Genomic DNA, 19,750 nt, shown 5'->3' with positions numbered 1-19,750 from the left:
GGTCCATCTTACACATTTCATTCATACTGATAGAGCATTAAGGAAATAGAAAATTAACTTGAAAATAGGCTGAAAGGCTAAAAGGGGCAAACATTCTGAAACACTCAATGTCCAACAATTGACTACTGTAATAAAATTAAACATTAATATGGAAAGTAAAATGCAGAATCTCAACTATTCTTTTAGACAATTTTTTTTTTTAAGTAGAAAAATATTTGCAGAGACCTTTCAAATGTAATTTTGATAGAGTGTCCAGGTTCAGCTTCAATCACCCATTCACAATTCAGAGAGTCTTTATAGTATCCTGGCCATCCTGGTGAGAGAATCAATCCACTGGGAGCTGAAAAATGGCCACCACATGGAGCTGAAAAATAAAGTCAGAGAACAGGAAAAAACACAAATTTTAGAACAAGTTGCAGAAAATATTTTTAGTACTAACTGTATTTTTTAAAATTAATTTTTGCATGTACATATTAAATGTTATTTAATATTGTTTTTGAAAGTAAAATTTCATCCAGTCATTCTATTATTGAATGATTATTTTCCCTAAAAAAAGTAATTTACTTTTTGAAATATGGCTTAGTTACACACTCAGCATGTCAGATAAACTCAAGTCTCCCAATTATATCCCTTAAATACGTTCTTGTGTCTCCATCATTTTCAAAACTTGAAAAAAATATAAGCTGTTAGTTTTACTGTCTTTTATTTTCTGATTTATGTATCAAATACTGTTAATTCATGCTATACAGTGTCTAAAACTTCGATCTTCCTTTTACCAGAGTCCCTATTACAATTTTAGGCCTTCATTCATTCAGTCTCTTCCCTGATTTCCCATCTGCTAATTTCTCTCTTGCTTCAATCCAGCTGTCAGAATAATGTCCTTCAATTTACAGATTCATCATACCATTTGCTTTCCTAGACAGGTACCTTGATCTCTTCTCCCTTTAACATCAGATTCAACTCAGCTTATCATTTCAAGAATTTAATCTTCTGCTTTCCCTTAAACTCATACACAATTGAAACCACAATCATAGCATTTTAATCCCAGTAGGTACTGATAAGGTAATTTAGTTTAAGCACCTCATTTTGAAGAGAAATAAACCAAGTTGAAAGAACAACTTGTTAAAGTTCACAAGACCTGAAAGCCTCAAAAGTACTCTCAAGTCAGTTTTTACAAAATAGGACCTCAAAACCAGTCCTCTCCCATTATTTCCAATATTGGTAAATGAAACCACCATCCATAGATTTGCATAGCCCAAAATGTTAGAAGTAGTCATCTTTCATATTTCCATTATCCTTACTATTTATTCCCATATCCAATCCATCCTCAAGCCTAGTCTTGCTTCTCTATCTCTATAGCTACCAGATTAAATTACCATAATTTCATCTCTGGTATAAACCCTCCTAACTGACCCTCTTAATTGGTCTCTCCTCATCCATGCTAACTATCCTCCACACTATGGCCAGAGTAATTGTTTAAACCTCAAACACTTTTAAATGGCATCTTTCTGTGTTGACCAACAAGGCCCTGAATGACCCTAGCTATTGCCTTACACTCTAGCCTACACTCCAAACTTCTCCCCTTCACTCTGCAGCCCAGCTACATTAGCCTGTTCTATACCTTCAGGAGGTATACAAAGCGGGGGGTGGGGGGTGGGGAATGAAGCAAAGAGTATTTGAATTATTGAAAATTATTTGGAAAGAAAAATAGTCAAATGTATACTATAACGGCTCTTCAACACATTAGATAGAGACCCTTCCCAATGACTTACTATGTTATATTTTTATTTTCTTTAATTCTTTCCATTTAAACTCTATCTCATGTGTTTATATTTTTGTCATTGTTGTTTACTTGTTTATTTCAGTTTTACCTTACAGAATTTCTAAAACCTATTGTTCTAGACACTATTTTTACACTTTTTCATTCTTTAAGTAATTTGATATAGCCCAAATAAAATAAGAAATATTTAATAAATTGGCCTAGGAATCAAGCATTACTACAAAATGTCCATTTGAGAAAAATATTTTCTGTGAAATTGCCAAAATTTGTTATTTGTATGAGAAAGAGTTTTCATATAAAACTAAATTTTCTTCCTTAATAGAATTTGATTTTGTTTCTTAAAAAGCTTTCAAAGGAGACCATTTTGATGAGGATTATTTACTCTTCCTTGCTATGATGACTCATAATTAGGTTTCCTGTAGGGTTATTATGTATTTCAAAAATAAAATTATGTGCATAACAGACATTTAAACTACCATATTTTAAAAGACAGAGTAAAGTATTTTGGTGAGTGAAGGTCCTGGAAATATAGAAAAATCCCAATATGTTATCAACTCAAATTGTTCTAGGAAAGTATCTGTGCACTTCAGTCTAATCATGATTGAAAGAGGTAATCAGTCATAAAATTAGCAATTGAGTAATGGGTCATTAAAGATTAAAAAGTAGAGTACCCAGAAGCATTTCAGCTGGTCCCTCAGTCCAACATGTTAGAGAGGCAGAGTTAGGAAGGAGCTTTAAAGGAAAGGAGTAGCATAAAGATGTGGTGACTGTTTGTTTCCTGAAAGGACTTTCCCAAATAGTGACCCTGCTACAAAATGAGTCTTCTCCTAATTAACATACTACATTCTGAACTGGCTTCTTTCTCTCACACATAGGGTTGGAACTTTACAAAATTATTATCTCAAAAGTATGGAGACAGCCTCCCCAAGAGAGTGTGAAACCTAAGTGAAGAAACAGATGCTAAGTTCAGATCAGTCGAGAAAAGCCTCATGATCACAGTGACTAGCAGCAACATGGCAGGAGGATGTTCATAGAAAAGCCATGGTGGAGCAACAGCAGCAGAACATGGAGGGGACAAAGTGCAGGACAAAATAAGGGGACACCAAGTGTAAAGAAAACGTTCAAGAGAAAAAGGAAAAAGAGAAAGCTTTGGAAAGCTAAAATAACTAATGGTAATAAAAATAACAAAGATTTGAATTTGTAAAGAGAACCTTAACTATAACACGAATAACAATACAAACAGAAAGGCAATAAAGTTAATTGGCCAAACCTTACAATTTTGCCACATCCATGTACTGCTTATATAATTAATGATTTTCTTTAAATAGACTTACTTTTATTTTAACTTAAATGATTTCTTTAAACTTGCCCTAAGCAAAAATATCTGTAAAATCATTGCTTTTATGTATTCGTTATATTTTTCTATAATGCCTAAAAATATGTACCTATTAAAATTTAAGAAATGCTTATACATATAACACCTAAAAGCTTGTGTACCTCCAAGTATAAACATTCCGTAGTTTAAGAAAGACTTCTGTAAAAGACAGTATCTTTGACTGAACAAAGGAAACTTGGAACATATGGAAAACAGAAAGGAGATCAAGATACAGGGATTTATTTTCAAGTCCTATTCACTCATTCATCATTTACTCATTCATATTTCAGTTATTCAGCAAACAATTGTGTGTCAAGTGTGCGCCCACGTGGTATTTGTACTGCTTCTAACATTTATCAAATGTTTCCTAGGTGCCAGGCACTATGTAAGAAGTCCTTTGTATTATTTTATGTAATACTCAAAATAATCCAACCACATATGTAGGTAAGAACATTGATGTGTGGAAAATTTAAATAATTTGCACATCAGCTAGCAAGGATTTGAACAGAGGTAATTTGACTCTAGAAACTTCTTTACAAATGTAATTAAGGTATTCTTTTTCCTTTTATCACACTGCCCATGTGCAAAACTCAGAAACATAATCATAAAAGGTAATAATGTCATAAATTATATAAGAAAGATATGTCCATGGGACAAGGGGTCTGGAAGAGGACAGGAATTATGGCTTCACAGAAGAGATTCTATTTAATTTGAGTCTTCAAGGATGAGTCAGAATTCACCAGGAGAAAAAGAGAGAGAGGATATTGTAAACGGAAGAAACAGCATGTGCTTAAGAGCAGAATGCTGAATTAGCATGTTTTTGAGTAATGCCAGTTACCTTTTTTAGGGAACCAAGAAGTGATGAGAGATGAAGGAGGAAGAGTAGAAAAGGACCTAATGGGACTTCCCTGGTGGTCTAGTTGTTAAGAAACCATGCTTCTGCTGCGGGGGCATGGGTTCAATCCCTGGTCAGGGAACTAGGATCCCACATGCCATGCAGTGTGGGCCAAAAAAAAAAAAGGACCTGATATGCTATATTAAGGAAAGTGAACCATAGAAAAATGAAAAATTGTAGACAAGGGGTGGGATAGGGAGGGTGGAAGGGAGACACAAGAGGGAGGGGATATGGGGATATATGTATACGTATAGCTGATTCACTTTGTGATACAGCAGAAACTAACACACCATTGTAAAGCAATTATACTCCGATAAAGATGTTTAAAAAATTGTAGACAAAGGCTACATAAACATATATAGACAAATAATACAATTTTCATTTAAATGAAAGTTACAGGTACAATGAACTAGAAGCAGAGTACCTGGAGTTGATGCGATCAATTAGGAGACCGTCACAATTATCTAGGAAGGTATAATCAGATTCTGATATATGGTGGTAACAGGAAAGGGCTAAATACGGAGATACTTAGGAGACAGACTCAAAAGCATTTATTGATTACATGCAATGAGAGAGCAAGATGAAGGAGTCTAAATTGGTCACTGGGCCCCTGGCACGTACAACATTATGGAAGACAATTCCATTCACCAAAATAGGAAACACAAAACAGGAAGGAATTTTATATGGAAAGATAATAAGATTCAATATTAAGGCTAAAAGGTCTGTGAAATATCACAAGAAACAACAGAAAATAGAATCTGGAGCTTTTAGTTATATTACGCGTCATTTTCAACATAGGCTGATGTTAAGACTTCAATATAAGTGAAAGATTAAGGTGAATACTTAGAGAAGAAAATAAAAGAGGTTTAAGATGTAACCTTTGAAAAAATATTTTAATTTAATACAATTTAAGTAGGTACTGACCATTATGCATTATAACATAAAAATGGGGCAAGGCTGGGATGGACTATTTCTGTTTGGGTCTTCCTCTCTCCTAACTGTGTGTGAATTCAGATGATTGTAGCTGGTAAAATAAATAAATACCTAAAGTTTAGTAGCTTAACACAGTAGTTTATTTTTCACTTGACCAAAATGGCCTTCATCTTGACTAAACTTTAAACAGGCTTCTTTAAGACTCTCAACCCGTCACCCAACTTCCTCCATTACTTTACCACTAGCTCATCTCAGCCCTTACAAACCTTCCCTCAGTGCATTTGAATTCAATCACTCCTCCTTATTGCAGTAGTCTTGAAAAAAGTCTTCCTTGCCTGTTTAACTCTGGTGAAATTTTTCTTTGATACACTCATGTAACAGTACAATGAAGCGTGCCTATCAGCAAAACAGCCATGCTCCTTCTAGTCTCCTAAGACCCAGGATGACAAAGCCTCAGCCATTTTCAGCAGGCGATTTTCTAGGTTGCCATGGAAGTCATTTCCATTTTAGCTGGCAGGAAAGGAAACAGAAAATAGAGGACTACTCTGTGTACGCTTTTTATGGACCACAGCTTGGATGTTATTTACATTACTTCCACTTACTCACTTGGCCATACCTAACTTCAAAGGAGGCTGTGAAATGAAGTCTCTCAGCTGGAGAGCTATTTCCTACCTACAACTCTGTATAATGAATGGGGTAAGAGCTTAAAGGTTAACAGCTGGGCATTTCTGCTATGCCAGCTAAGACAGTCATAATGCTTTCCAGTTTAGAGTATGCTTTTATATACATTACTTAACTTAATTACTTTAATAAGCTTGTAGCATAAAAATGCTTGTTTCTTTTTTATGCCAGTTTTGCAGGTAAAGAAAAAAATTATCAAAATATGACTTGATGAGAAACACAGATCTGGGTAGTAGCAGAGGTGAGATTCAAATTCAAATCTTCAAATTCCAAGTTAGAAATGACTTCCATGATAGATGTATTGGATTAATTTTCCAAGAGAGATATTTATTTAAGCATATCTATTCTCCTTAAAATAGGTTTAATGAAGACAAATGGATAGTTAGGGGGATAGAATATTCAACCCAAAGTTTTTAATGTAAATTTGAGATTCTAACTACACAATTTTAAGTGCTTCCCTGACATTAATTTATTTATTATTCATATATTTATTAATTCAAAAAATTATTTAGCTTTTGATGTATATAAGATACTATGCCAGGTGATGAAATTTTTTAAAAAACCTATATGACATTATATCTGTCCTCAGGAGACCCACAGTTTCTACAAGGAAGAGAGGCACAGCTAACATGAAGAATAAATATATGCTTGAGCCAGATAGGCTGGAAATGTAGGGGAGAGACAGGTGACATCCCAAGGGCATTAAGAAAGAGTTCTTGAAGGAGATTTTGTCAGAGGTGAGTTTGATTAAAAAAAAAAAAAATGAATAGAAGATAGGGGAAGAGGGACAGAAAGAGCAGAGAAAGAATAAAGTGAGAAATTCTGAAACCAAGCAGTATGCTGTGGCGCCCTCCCCGGTACAAAAGCTTCTCCATATACCCAATTCCTTGTTTATAGGAAAATAGCTTCAGCCTCCTAGACTTCCCCTGAGTTCCAAAGGGCAGATTCAAAGAGTTATTAGTCTGGGAAGTGAGGAGTTGGAGACACAAGGGAAAAGCAGTCAAGAAACAATAGTGCAGCAGTAAAGCATGGTCCTGGTTCCTCCCCAAGTGGTATACATAACAATGCATCTTTGAGTTCTTCTACTGGAACTAAGGCCCCCTCCCAGTGCAGGATGGTAACCAGGCTGAGCACAAGATTCCTGGAATACCATCCTGTTACCTCACCACCAACCAATCAGAAGAAAGTCACACACCCTGCAGCTCTCACTCCAAATTTTGCCTTTGAAAACTCTTCCCTGAAAACCATCAGGTAGTTGGGGGTCTTTTGAGCATGAGCTGCCCATTCTCCTTGCTTGGCCTTACAATAAACCTTTCTCTGCTCCAAACTCTGACTTTTCGGTTTGTTTGGCCTTGCTGTGCATTGGGCACACAAACTTAGGTTTGACAACAATACTAATGTATGAGGGAAAGTCAAGAAGTTTTTTGTTTCTGAAGCTTATAGTTAGTGGAAAATGAGGAGAGGAACTTTTGGTTTCATGCAGTGGTTACTTTTAAACATTTGCGGATACCTAGAGGTGAGTTTAGATTAGAAACTTGTTAAAATGCAGATTCCCAGAACACACTTCTAGTAAGTGTAAGGTAGGACCCAGAGGGCATTGTTGACAAAACCCTCACTCCACTCCAATCCCTCAGGTCATTTTATAGCTCTTGGACCACAGACCAAGCTGACAAAATCTAAGAGGATATGGCTAGTCTGTAGCTCCAAGATGCTCCTGGATAATCACTCAGGTTCCTGGGATAAAGAGGTAATTTCCATCTGTTAGTGAAATACAGATTGTTGCGTTTAACTTCTCCCCATTTTAAATAATGAAAACAAAGCATAAATGGTAAAGTAGAAATAGTTCATTTATCCTGTTGCATTTTTCTAAGGCCTGAAGAGAGTCTGTTATAAATAATTTTCATTGGAGTGACGACTCATTTCTGTGTTACTTTGAGTAGAATTGAAACCATGCACCTCAGATTGGGACTTGAACCCACATGCTGGGACTCAAACCCAGCCAAAAGCCTGATTGGGGCTTGAATCCACACATCTAAGACTCAAAGCTGGCCAAAATCCTGATTGGGACTTGCACTCACGTAGCTGGGACTTGAACCCAGCCAAAACCCCCAGTCTTCCAACTGAGATCACACACCTGGTTTCAGGACTTAATGAAGCTCAGGTTCTTGATGTCTCATCATAGAAAGAATTCAGTGAGAAACAAAGTGATAGGTAAGAAGTGGATTTATTTAGAGAGAAACACACTCCACAGACAGAGTGTGGGTCATCTCAGAAGGTGAGAAAGGCACCAGGGTATGGGGTTGTCAGTTTTTATAGGAGTGGGTAATTTCATAAGCTAATGAGTGGGAGGAGTATTCCAGCTATTTCAGGAAGGGGAGGAGATTTCCAGGAATTGGGCCACCGCCCACTTTTTGATCCTTATGGTTGGCCTTGGAACTGTCATGGTGCCTGTGGGTGTGTCATTTAGCTTGCTGATGTGTTACAGTGAGTGTATACTGAGGCTCAATGTCTAGTGGAAGTTGAGTTGTCCGCCATCTTGTACCCATTTGGTCCTAATCAGTTTATGTCATGTCCTCGGGCTATGTCATTCTTTCAAAGGTTGTGCCCTGCCCCCTTCCCTCCTGCTTCAGAATGGACGAATTCAAAATACCCAGTATGCTTTAAGATATGTATGAAGAGTCAGAAGTGTTTCAGACTGTATTCAGCTAAAATTCTTTTGAATAAAAATGCTTCAGAATTTTGGTGCTCTTTCATCTGAGAAGTGGCACTTAGGTGCTCAGAAGGGAATTGAGGACCAGAAGAAGAGCTAGGTTTTGATCTTGGGGATTATAAACAATGAAGGTTCCATTTCTTTCCTTTTTTTTTTTTTAATTTTTAAACTTGCTTTATGGTTGGTTATAGGTGTGGTAAGTAATCACCTGCTCTGTCTAACCTCAACACACTGGATGATGTTTCAAAGAAAATTATGGGAAACAAGTTGCCTCTCTCTCTTGGATAAAAAAAGAAAGTCAGAAACATAGGAATTAAAGTGCCAGGAATGCAGACAAGCAATCACAGCTCTAAACCTCTTTCCATTTCTATAACCCCTTCTACCCTTCCCCTACCCAGCTCCACAGAAATTAGGAGCAAAACCCTGCAGAGTGCTATTAGTTTTCCCTATGGTAGTCCTCTAGGAATTTAATACTACCTTAATATGTAACTAAAAGAGGAGTCTATTATTAGACATGAATAGGTATATGTGTGTGAACACACATTCTCTCTATGAGAACCACAATATATTCTGATCTATGCATCAGACTGTTACTCTAATTGCTCCCTCAAACGAACTCCCTCCAGAGAGTGCAACGTCTGTGAATGAGAAGGATTTCCTTCCCTTTGAGGCTGAGATTCAAGAGAAAAGTCCTTATCCTCAAAGGGGAAGTTCATTGGCATGCAAGTCCAGCCTTGCTGTCAAACAGTTCTCCAGGGACCCTAGTCCCATCCTATTCATGCAAGGAATTCTCTAAGATATCCCATTACAGTAAAAAGGAACTTAAGCCATAGTTATGCAGGGAGTTCTCTACTGAGGGCAAGGAAGTTCTTGCTTGAGTAGGCATTTTATGGAATATTCTGAAATCGGTGGAATGAAAACAGAAATTGGTTTCTTTCTTTCTCTCTTTTTCTCTTTCTTTCTTTTCTTTTCTTTTTCTTTCTTTCCTTCCTCCCTCCCTCCCTCCCTTCCTTCTTTCTTAATTACTGCCTTCAAACATGCACTGACAAATCTCCCTCTCCTTAAAGAAGTGTTGGGCACATCCTTGAAAATTCTCATCACTTACAGTATTAAAAAACTTGGTCCAATCCAATTTAAAATTCTGTCTTATTTCCTAAACCTACCCACCCAAGGTGCATCTTTGAGCACCTTGGAGGATGGGGAGGAGGGTGCTGATGGAGGACCAGCACTTGATGATTCATTCCTCCATTCGCTTCAGCAGTTGGAGCAGAGAAGATGCTGTATCCTTTCTCAGCATGTCCCCTTCCTCTTCCCTTTAGGTCCTTTTTCCTGTGGGGTGTTAGGGCTAAAATGAGGAAAAGTATGCTGTCACAGTCCTCTCCTGACTGTTGCTGTTTCCTCTCTAACTCTAACTGGTCCCTGAGATTTTCTATTTGTCAGATATGGAAAATGTTTTGCTCTTTCCATAAGGATAATAAATGAGTTCTTTGTAAAGGCCAAGAATTAGAAGGGTGGCTTCTCACTTCTACCAGGAAATTTCCTGATAGAAGAGAAGATCAACCTTTTCCAGTTACCTCCCTGCTTTCACCCCTGACAGTACATGCTATGGTGTCTGGTTGTTGAGTTTCTTTTACCTAGTGGCTAAGCCAGGGTACCTTCTTTGGTATTCATTTGATGCAGAGGAAGCTCACATCATTGACTTGCTAAATGATTTCAACTAGCCAGCTTTCCCTCTCTTTAATCTGCCAGTTTTGATCAATTTTCTTTCTCTTGTTCATTCAGCATAGAAGGCAGATCAGCAAGTACACTGTATAATCAGATATCCACGTGGCGATTCTAGTTCCTCTTTTTCACAGGCAACTACATTCCCTTATGAGGGATTCTTTTAGAGTCCTTCCCCTTAACTTGGCTTGAAGAGAAGGAGACTAGCATCCTCCTTCCTATGGGGAGATAAAGGAAAAGATGAACAACTTTTGACTCCAACAGTTTAGGTAGGTAGGTAGGTAGGTAGGTAGGTAGATAGACAGATATAGATCTCAATTTCCCTCACTTTTCTTTTGCTGCTTATATAAACTGGGAGTGGGATATCTGAGGTTAGGATTGAGAGAAATGAGTCAGTTAGAACCCACTTAATAAGCCACAAAGGAGGTATCTGAACCTCAATTTTTTATGGACAGGGATACTGCAACATTTTTCTCCTTAGCTGGTATGGTATAAGTTGTCATTCCCAAAGTAACAGGAAATTTTGCCTGTATACCTTGTTAGTCATGCATTTTGCTTTCACTGTTTTTCTTCTCAGGGAGGCTACAATGATAACAATATTAGAAATTATTATAAATCTTCACAAGGAAGGAAAAACTTTCTTTCAGTTAGTCTTAACTCAGCATCTTAATTAAATCAACCACTTTGAGCCAATAGCATTCACCCAAGTCTTCCAATGTATTTTATTAAATATAACCCTCTTTATCTATAAAGCAGTTCAATGAATGTATTACATCCTAATTATATTCAAGAACACGACCATGTAATCCAGAAGGCCAACATTCTATTTCCATTTTTATTGAGGGGATTGCTTTAGATCAAAGAGGGCATTGCTAGCTACAGTGAAGAGGGCATGGGAGACAAGGAGCCAGGTAAAAAGGAGGAGAGAAGCAGATAGTATATACGTATCAGGGCCTTCTGAGTCCCATAAGAGAAATAACTATGAAGAAACTAAGTGGTGGGCATGGGTAAACTGAATAACAAACCGTTTCTACAGAACTGAATAGGAGAAAGGGCAGAAGCAATGAGACCACTTCCAAGACTGTTGCAGTAATCTAGGCCAGAGATGATGGTTGCTGGGACAAGGATGTCAGCAGTTAAGGAAGTGAGAAGTAGATGGGTTTTGAATATAGGTATTCAAGGTAGAGCTAACAGATTTTTCTGTTGGATTGTGTATGGTTGTGATAGAAAGAAAGGAGTCAGGAATTACTCCCAAGAGTTTTCGCCTGAATTACTGGAAGAATGGAGTGCTATTAATGATGATAGAGAAAGTCTGTGACAGTATCAGGTTTGGATTGACCTGGGGGATCTGATCAGTTTTGGACAGGCTAAGTTTGAGATGCCTATTAAACATCTAAGTGGAGATATTGAGGAGCAAGTTGAATAGATGAGTCTGGACTTCAGGACAGAGAAGTAGAAGAATGTAAATTTGAGAGCCATCAACACATAGGTGTTATTTAAAGCTGGAGACTGGATGAAAAGTATGAATAGAGTGAGTGGAAATAGGAGAAAATATTCAAGACCTAGCTCTGGAACACATACAAACAGAGATCATAGAAATGAAGAGAAACCAGGAAGAGAGACTAAAATGATCCTGAGAAGTATATTTATTAAAATGAAATTTAATAAAATATACAATTTTTAGATTCATCCAACATTTTTCATGAACAGTTAAACAATTTTATAACTTTATTAAGGAACATTTGATTTTAAAATGTAAATGGCATGTATTTCAGATTTTATAAAGAAATAATGAATACATTTTAACCTAACTCTCATTTTTTTTTTTTTTTCCCACTCTCATTTTTGGTCTGCAAATAAATCCTTCTCATCCTTCAGTCTACATGAGTATAATTAGGTAGCATTTTTTTTATAATGACATTCACCAATGAATAATAAATCCTCATATCCAGGAACAGTTTCCTTATATGACTGCAACAGAGACAGAAAATAATGTATGTCCAATTGTCCTGCTTTTTAAAACAGAAAACTCTAGATAACAGTGCTTACTGCTTGTGAGACAGCCTGTTTTATTCAGCTCATGTAATTTATTTCTGTTACCGTCTAGCTCTTATAAGCATCTGAGGTTATGACATTGGGCATTTGGATCTATTAGTGGACTCAGATCCATCAAAACCTCCATTTTATGGCAGTTGGCTTCACCAAACTAGAGGACATAAGTATCCAGATGAATTTGAGCTGAGTGCAAGTGCTGGAAGAATATGTTCTGGATATGCAGTAAACTCACAGCTATATTTAAAAACAAGATAGCTAGGAAAAGGTACGAACAAAAGATAGGACCAGAAGCACTTGTAGAAAGTTCATGACAGAGCAGACTTAAAGCCAATTTACCATCTAACCATAGACTCGTTCCCCACTACAAAGGGTTTCATTCATCTGATAAAGTGAATCAAAGCTGAGAAAAATAAGTTAATGATGGTTGTACTCAAGAAAGAAGGTCTCAGACAAAATAGACTTTAAACAATAAATGGTAAAAAGAGACAATGAAGACAGAACGCCAAATAATGATGCTCAGATCACTTGAGGTATGGACAATAAGGCAGGTATGTCTCAATCCTTTGGAGCTAGCCCTTGGACAGGAAGAAAATAGGTGGGCAGAGACCAGTAGGTTTCCTAAAGTCACTAAGGAAACCTCTCTGAGTGGGTCAAATATTTTACCTTAAATGTTGCCTTCTATGTAGCAGTATTAGTCACAAGGAATATTCCAGTGACTAGAAATCCTATGGGATTTTACTGTGTGAGAAAAAGATTCCAGGATTTGTGGGTAAGGGATGACTCCAGTTTGCATTGCTTGGTGCAGTAAAGAAAATCTAGTAGCCCACTAGTCCTTTGAGAAAAATGAGTAAAAGCACCATCTTACCTGTGTTTCAGGACACACACACACACACACACACACACACACACACACACACACACAGGTGAAGTGAGAAATAAATCCAAATGTACTTAAGGTTGTCCCTTCCCTCCCTATTCCAAATTTCCTAGAACCAAGGCTGATAGAAGCAACTTTGAAGGATACATGTGGGTGAGCCTGGCAATGCCCTCAGAGGTCCCTGAAAGGAATTCTGATCACATAAAAAGAAGGAAAATGGGCGGGCAGAGACGGCCCGGGCGGGCGCTCGGGGAGCGGGACGGGCTTGAGGCTGCGCGGCGGGCGGGCGGCCTTGGCCACCCGGTAATTGCTTCTCTTCCCGGCGTTTTGTCCGCAGAGGGAGCAATATGTCCGCGGAAGTCCCCGAGGCAGCCTCCGCGGAGGAGCAGAAGGAAATGGAAGACAAAGTGACTAGTCCAGAGAAGGCTGAAGAAGCAAAATTAAAAGCCAGGTATCCTCATCTGGGACAAAAGCCTGGAGGTTCAGATTTTTTAAGGAAACGATTGCAGAAAGGGCAAAAATATTTTGATTCTGGGGATTACAACATGGCTAAAGCAAAAATGAAGAACAAGCAACTTCCTACTGCAGCTCCGGATAAGACAGACGTCACTGGTGACCACATTCCCACTCCACAGGACCTTCCTCAACGGAAACCATCTCTTGTTGCTAGCAAGCTGGCTGGCTGATTAAAAGAGCTGAACTGCATGAATCTTCTAATTCCCATTATTTCTCCTTAATATGTTACTTCTCCACTTTTTATTTCCTTTCACTCACTAAGTCGTTTGAGAGTTATGGCTTTGCAGGTAGTGGTAGTGTGTGTGTAAGGGAATATACATGTGTATAGAGTTTTGATTAGTGCACTGATGAAAAGAACATGTTAGAGCAATGTAAAGTAATCTACTTGAAAATAATTGTATATATTACCTAACTCCTAGTGTAGGACTGGTTCCAACAAGTAACAAGCAAGTTTTACAATTTTAATGTTTTGGCTTTCTTTAATTCATCTTAATTATAGCTTTGTATGTTACTCTTATTTAATGTAACCTTTATTGTATTGATTTCTTCTGTATTTTCCTTTTGAATTTTGTAAAACAGAAGTTTAAGACTACAAGTTAGAAGAAAGGTCACATATTTCAAACATAAATAGATGGGGCTTCAAAAGATTTGTATCCTGTGCTTGAACTTGAATGGCCTTAAATCTGTTTTTTTTAAAAAAAAAAAAAAAAAAAAAAAAAGAAGGAAAATGAGTGAAGAAAGAAGGGATTCCAAGGGGAAAGATTCTTATAAGAAAACTGCACTTCCCGAGGACTGAATTTATGGAGGACGCTCACAAGGTGTCCAATAAGGCACTTGGGCTGTGTGAAGAATGAATGTGAGGGGACTACAGCTGAAGAGAAGGAGAGTGTTTATGCAGTTGCTATGAGTGGGAAGCTTTGGTGGAGAAAGAGGAAGAAGATTTTTAGGAAGATTTCTAGGTAAAAATTCATGAAAATCCCTGTGTCAGCCCATTAAAGGAGGCCTATGATAACCATTCACACTATCCTTCATGGTTTTTAGGACGTGTCTTTGAAGTCACCATGCAGAGACTGGCCCTATAGAGCCAGTTATATTCAGGCTACTGTCTAGGTGTGGGTGAAAGAGTCATTTATTGTTACTAAATTGAGTTAGGCAGACAGTTTGTGGAATTCAAAGTGAATGGTTTCAATGCTAATTATAAAAATTAATGTATTTTGTTTTCAATTAGCAAAACTGAAAGATCATAAGACTTTATAAAGCATCAAATCTTTCTTCCTCATGAGGAAATTTGATCACCCCATTCTAAAGAAAAAGGTTCAAATTTTCACAAAGATAGCCTAAATCTATCCTTAGCTAATGTATCAGTGTTGAACTTCAGGTCAATGAATAAAATGTATAACCCAATTCTGTTAACAATTGTATTTAAGCTATCCGAAATAAATCTAAGTTCAGCTATGGGATCACAGAACTGCAACATATGTGATTTCATTTCTCCCTTTTGGTTTGAAGAATCCTTATTCAAGGCCTATGGCAGACAAAAAGTTTCTTTTCACTTTTCTCAAAGATTTTCCACAGTTTTAGGGTTGAAGACTGGTTGACGTGGGTGGACCACTAACTTGCCAATATGCCTAAACTTCTACACTACTGTGACAGAGAGGAGCTGTGGGGAGAAGGCAATCTTTAAATGAGTTGAAGCCCCGGGTTTTCTTATCAAAACATTTTATAGTGACTTCCTTTGCTCTATAAATTCTGATTAAAACAAATTCTTTCTGTTTCCTAATTTTAACACACAGCAATCCATGAATATTAGCAATATTTAACAATACATTTGATTTTGGAGTTTTTTGTGTGAGGAAAATAAAAGTAGAAAGTTATTTGTATTAATGAGAATACATAAACATGTACATATTTCACTATATAAAGTGTTTAATACGATGATAATAAAAAAATTTTAGCTAAAATATTAAGCATATATTGGAAGCTGTGAGAGAGCCCCAAAAGAAAAACTATAATAAATAATAAGCAAAACTTTTCTGTCAAAATATGGAAGGTCTAAAGAACAAAGACTATAGGCAGAGAGAGCTTCCAGACATAAATCTTTGTGTAAGTTGGAGTGGCTGTGTGGCAGCTTGGGGAATGGGGGAGGAAGCGGTGTGATTAAAAAAAAAAAAAGAAGGAAAAAAAAGAAAACAGGAAGAGAAAAATAAGCTTTCCTCAGATAGTCTCAGGCTCTTCTCATTAGTACCTAAGTAGAATTCAGGCAAAACTAAAGGAAATCTTTACAAACCTTAATCAGAGTCTTAGAAATGAAACCCACCAGAGTTACTTATACAGGAGCTGAAATCAGTCTGCTTTATTGGGTGGAACCTGGATCAAAACACAGCCTGGGATGTGGCAGGTAATCTGGCAAGTGCCACTGTACGATCGCTTCCAGCCCACTACCATTCTGCCTTCCCTGGCTCCAGCCTTATCCTTGGTGATGTTCCTACCTCGTGTTGGATTCAGAAATTGGCAGGTGAGCCAGCCAACTGCATGTAATTCCACTCACATATGCAGAAAAATATATTCTTCTCCTTTATACAGTTCTCTTTAGGATGTCTGAAAGGCCTACTGGCCTGTGCCAACTTAGTTCTGAATATTTTGTTTCACTTATTTTTAAAAGTTAAACACCATTCATTTTTCATGGTGAAAATCTCACTGAAATTGCTCTCTCAAATAAAGCAGCAATTCATCAAATGATTCGTTAATGTCAACCTCATTATTCTCACCACCCCATGCAGCTAGGCACCAAGCAGCTCCTAAACCAACACCCAAGTTAGGCAAGTGAGAATCCAATGAGATTCAATTATCTGGAGGTAGTCTCTGCCTGTCCACTGAAACTGTAAACAACTCCCCGTACAGGGGAGGGAGAGGCTCAGGTCATGTCACTTCCAAACTAAGGTGGCTTCCTGTTGCCATAGGATAATTTCTAATCTGCTTAGCACTCTTTACAAAGCATTTCATTCTTCAGAGGTCTCTGTATTCATCAAACCCTGTCCCTCTATCCTTCATTCCAGTCACATTGAACCAGTACTATGTCTTCTGCCTGAAATAAACTTTTATCTCCTACTTTTCCTTCAAATACTAATGTAGGCTTTCCTGACTGATTCCCCAAGTCTAGGTCGGGAACTATGGTTAAAAGAACGAATGAGCTCCAGGGCAAATTATGATGGAAAAAATTTAACACTACTTGCCTTTTTCTCTTTTTATTTTAGTCCTGTATTATGCAACTCCATTATGTTTTTTAAACATAATAGCATAGTCATAGCCATTGTCAGGGTAACCCCTACTAAGCCCATAATATTTGAGGTTTGGAAAAGAACAGTGAAGTCATCTAGTTCAGCCCCCTGATGTTACAAATGAGAAGGTGATTAGAAGAGGAAGGAGTTGCTAATTGAAGGGACTAAGAGGAAAACTTAATTGCATGGTCTGGATTACTTCATCACGAGATATTATGAAAATGTTCAATTCAATGAAACTCAACATTTATAGGTAATAGCTGTATTATTCAATTGTCTGTTATATATTAAATATTCCCAATTTACCAGCTAGAAATTGAGAAAACAAAGGTTTTGGAAAGTATATATTAAATATTCTCAATTTACCAGCTAGAAATTGAGAAAACAAAGGTTCTAATGTCAGTTTGGGCACAGCTAACAAGAATAATTGGGAAAGCAAGAAAAAGAAGAAACCACTTAAAATTGTCACCTAATCACGACATGGTGATCTACTAAAGGGTGTTTAATGGCCCTAGTTCATCTGTCTTAGTAAAAGTCCTTTTATATATTTTAAAATAAAATGGATGTGTAACCTTAGAGTAGGAGAAAAATAGAATTCAGAATGTTACTTCCTACTGTGACAATTCTAAATAAACCCCCCCAACGCTCTTATAGATTCTATATTGAAACACTATATACTTGATATGTTTTAGCTTTAAGATGATCATCCTTCCTTCTTACCAATATAATTTGTGACTTTATGCGACTACATATATTCAAAGATATATAGGTACTTCCAAACATTGTGTATGTATATATAGATACATAAAACACACATATATTTTGTCCTGAACTTTCTTGACTGCATTTCATTGGGCAAATCAAAACTGAAAAAAAAAATGTTTAGTGAACTATGTCTACAAAAATTATACATTTTAAATAATGGGTGCTTTAGCATAAATTTATTTATTATGATTAATAATAGTTAATGCTTTTAAAAAAATAAATTCAATTTATACCATGAATAGTTAAAAGACCAAGAAAAATATGACTGGAAACTATAAAATATACTCAGCTGTAACTATGAAATATATTAAAGGTACTCTACACATGCAACCAATATCTACTGTTTATTAATGTGTATCTTTTAATAAGAGCTCCTTTTAAAGGGAGCTTCTAAAAGATTTCTAAAAATTAAAATAAAAATAAAAAATAAATATTAAAAGTGTAATTTAACTACATACTATATGTCTAAAGTATAATGCTAAATGATATTTTAAGATTACAAGAGTCCTGGTAGAACAATGAATTTCCTGTTATGGTTTCTAGTGCATAGTTATGATGGAATTGTATTTTGCACTGACCATTGTGCTTACCTCCACATTTTGGAATTGGTCCACTCCACATCACTTTTCCATCCATAAGAATACATGTAATTGTTTCTGTTCCCTGGGTTTTAATAAATCCTTCTTCGCAAATAACTGAAATCGAACTTCCTAATTGAAAGTTGTCCCCAAACCGCCTTGCATTGATTGGTATTCCAGGATCAGGACACTCATTATGTCCAAATGCTTGAGAACAGCAAAAAAAGAGAAAAACACACAAACTAGCAGTATGAGACAGACCCTTGTGTATTGGGGATGAGAAAAAATGATTTTTAAAATGGTTATGCTCATTTCTAGAAAAGCCTTTATTGAAAAAAAAGAGAGAGAGAGAGAGGCTCTCCTCTGACCATACCTTTTTCTCTCTGATGTGTAATGGATGTGGTTGTTTTAAAATGTGAACTACACTCTACAATTACAAAATTTCAAAATAGAATTGTTTCTGCTTATTTCTTAAAATCATTTGCCTTATCTAAGCAAAAATATCCAGTATAAGCTGGACAGAATTCCAATTAATGTGAATACAGAGCAGGCTGATACAGAGCAGGTTGACTATGTCCCTTTGAAAATTTTTCTTGTGATTCATTGTTTGGAACAAAGAGATCATCTCACAGTGAGTATTAAAGTGAAATGTTTCAATCTAGTTATGAAAGTCTTACAATTTCTCTATAATTTTCCATATATCATTTAGTCTTTGCCATCTAGGAAAAGGGAAAAGAGCTAATTCTTTTGCAAACACCATGTTCTAGGCACTGTGATAGGAGCTTTAGATATATTGTCACCTCACTTAACATTTAGAATAGCCTGCTGAGCAAAGTATAGCCATTTACTCTAAAGAGTAATGTGAGATTCAGAAAAAGTTAAGAAGCTTGACTCAGATCATAGAGACAGTATTGAAATGGATCCCCTGGTCTGGCTTTAAATTTTTTCTTCACAACATATATATTTTTAATATTTATTTATTTTTATTTTGGCTGCACCTAGTCACGGGATCTTTGTTGCAGCATGTGGACTCAGTTGCAGCATGCACGTGGGATGTAGTCCCCCGACCAGGGATTGAACCTTGGTCCCCTGCATTGGGAGCACAGAGTCTTACCCACTGGACCACCAGGGAAGTCCCTCTCCACAACATATTGTATCTTGGATTATTTGTCTCATGTCTCTCAAGAGAATGTGAGCTCTTTAGTTCAGGGTCACTATCTTATCTTACCTTGTATCTCCCAGGATGCGTATTTAGCCCCGCCCCAGCAAGTAGCGGAAGTGTAAGGACAATGTGCTTACTTTAAATTTCTCATAGATTATAGATTACATGAGCCCTATAAATTTGCATTATAAATGTTTAAATTAGTATAATATAAGTGGAAGAATATTTAAAGTAGCAAAGTCTAAATATGTAAAACATATTTTAAGGGGTATTTACAATTTAATATTATATACATACTGCATGGGTACATGCAGCTATTTTAAATTTTTTCACTAAATCATCACTGTGATACTGTTCATAAATTATATAATTGTATTATCCAGTCTCCTCATTTTTTTTTTTTTTTTTTTTTTGGATAGCCTG

General features: G+C 36.7%; 2 protein-coding genes across 3 annotated transcripts in view; one reads left to right on the top strand and one right to left on the bottom strand.

The window, feature by feature from the left end:
- Positions 1-19,750, bottom strand: part of CSMD3 (CUB and Sushi multiple domains 3) — a 1,062,125-nt gene that overhangs the window by 417,618 nt on the left and 624,757 nt on the right. For both annotated transcript variants that reach the window (XM_024739588.1, XM_024739590.1), the window contains 2 exons: positions 18,178-18,372; positions 226-364 (listed from right to left, as the gene is read on the bottom strand). In XM_024739588.1, coding sequence (XP_024595356.1) covers positions 226-364; positions 18,178-18,372 — 334 coding nt within the window. The remainder of the gene's footprint in view (positions 1-225; positions 365-18,177; positions 18,373-19,750) is intronic.
- Positions 13,255-13,842, top strand: LOC112396079 (cAMP-regulated phosphoprotein 19). Its single transcript, XM_024739591.1, has one exon. The coding sequence runs from the start codon at positions 13,376-13,378 to the stop codon at positions 13,712-13,714; it is 339 nt and encodes a 112-aa protein (XP_024595359.1). The 5' UTR covers positions 13,255-13,375; the 3' UTR covers positions 13,715-13,842.

Source organism: Neophocaena asiaeorientalis, unplaced genomic scaffold (assembly GCF_003031525.2).
Source record: "Neophocaena asiaeorientalis asiaeorientalis breed wild unplaced genomic scaffold, Neophocaena_asiaeorientalis_V1.1 scaffold533, whole genome shotgun sequence".
Classification (NCBI taxonomy): Eukaryota; Metazoa; Chordata; class Mammalia; order Artiodactyla; family Phocoenidae; genus Neophocaena; species Neophocaena asiaeorientalis.
This window is presented reverse-complemented; position numbering and strand designations above follow the sequence as displayed.

Bases quoted from the DNA above. Each gene is read 5' to 3' on its own strand.
- LOC112396079 (XM_024739591.1), top strand. From the start codon at position 13,376: ATGTCCGCGGAAGTCCCCGAGGCAGCCTCCGCGGAGGAGCAGAAGGAA.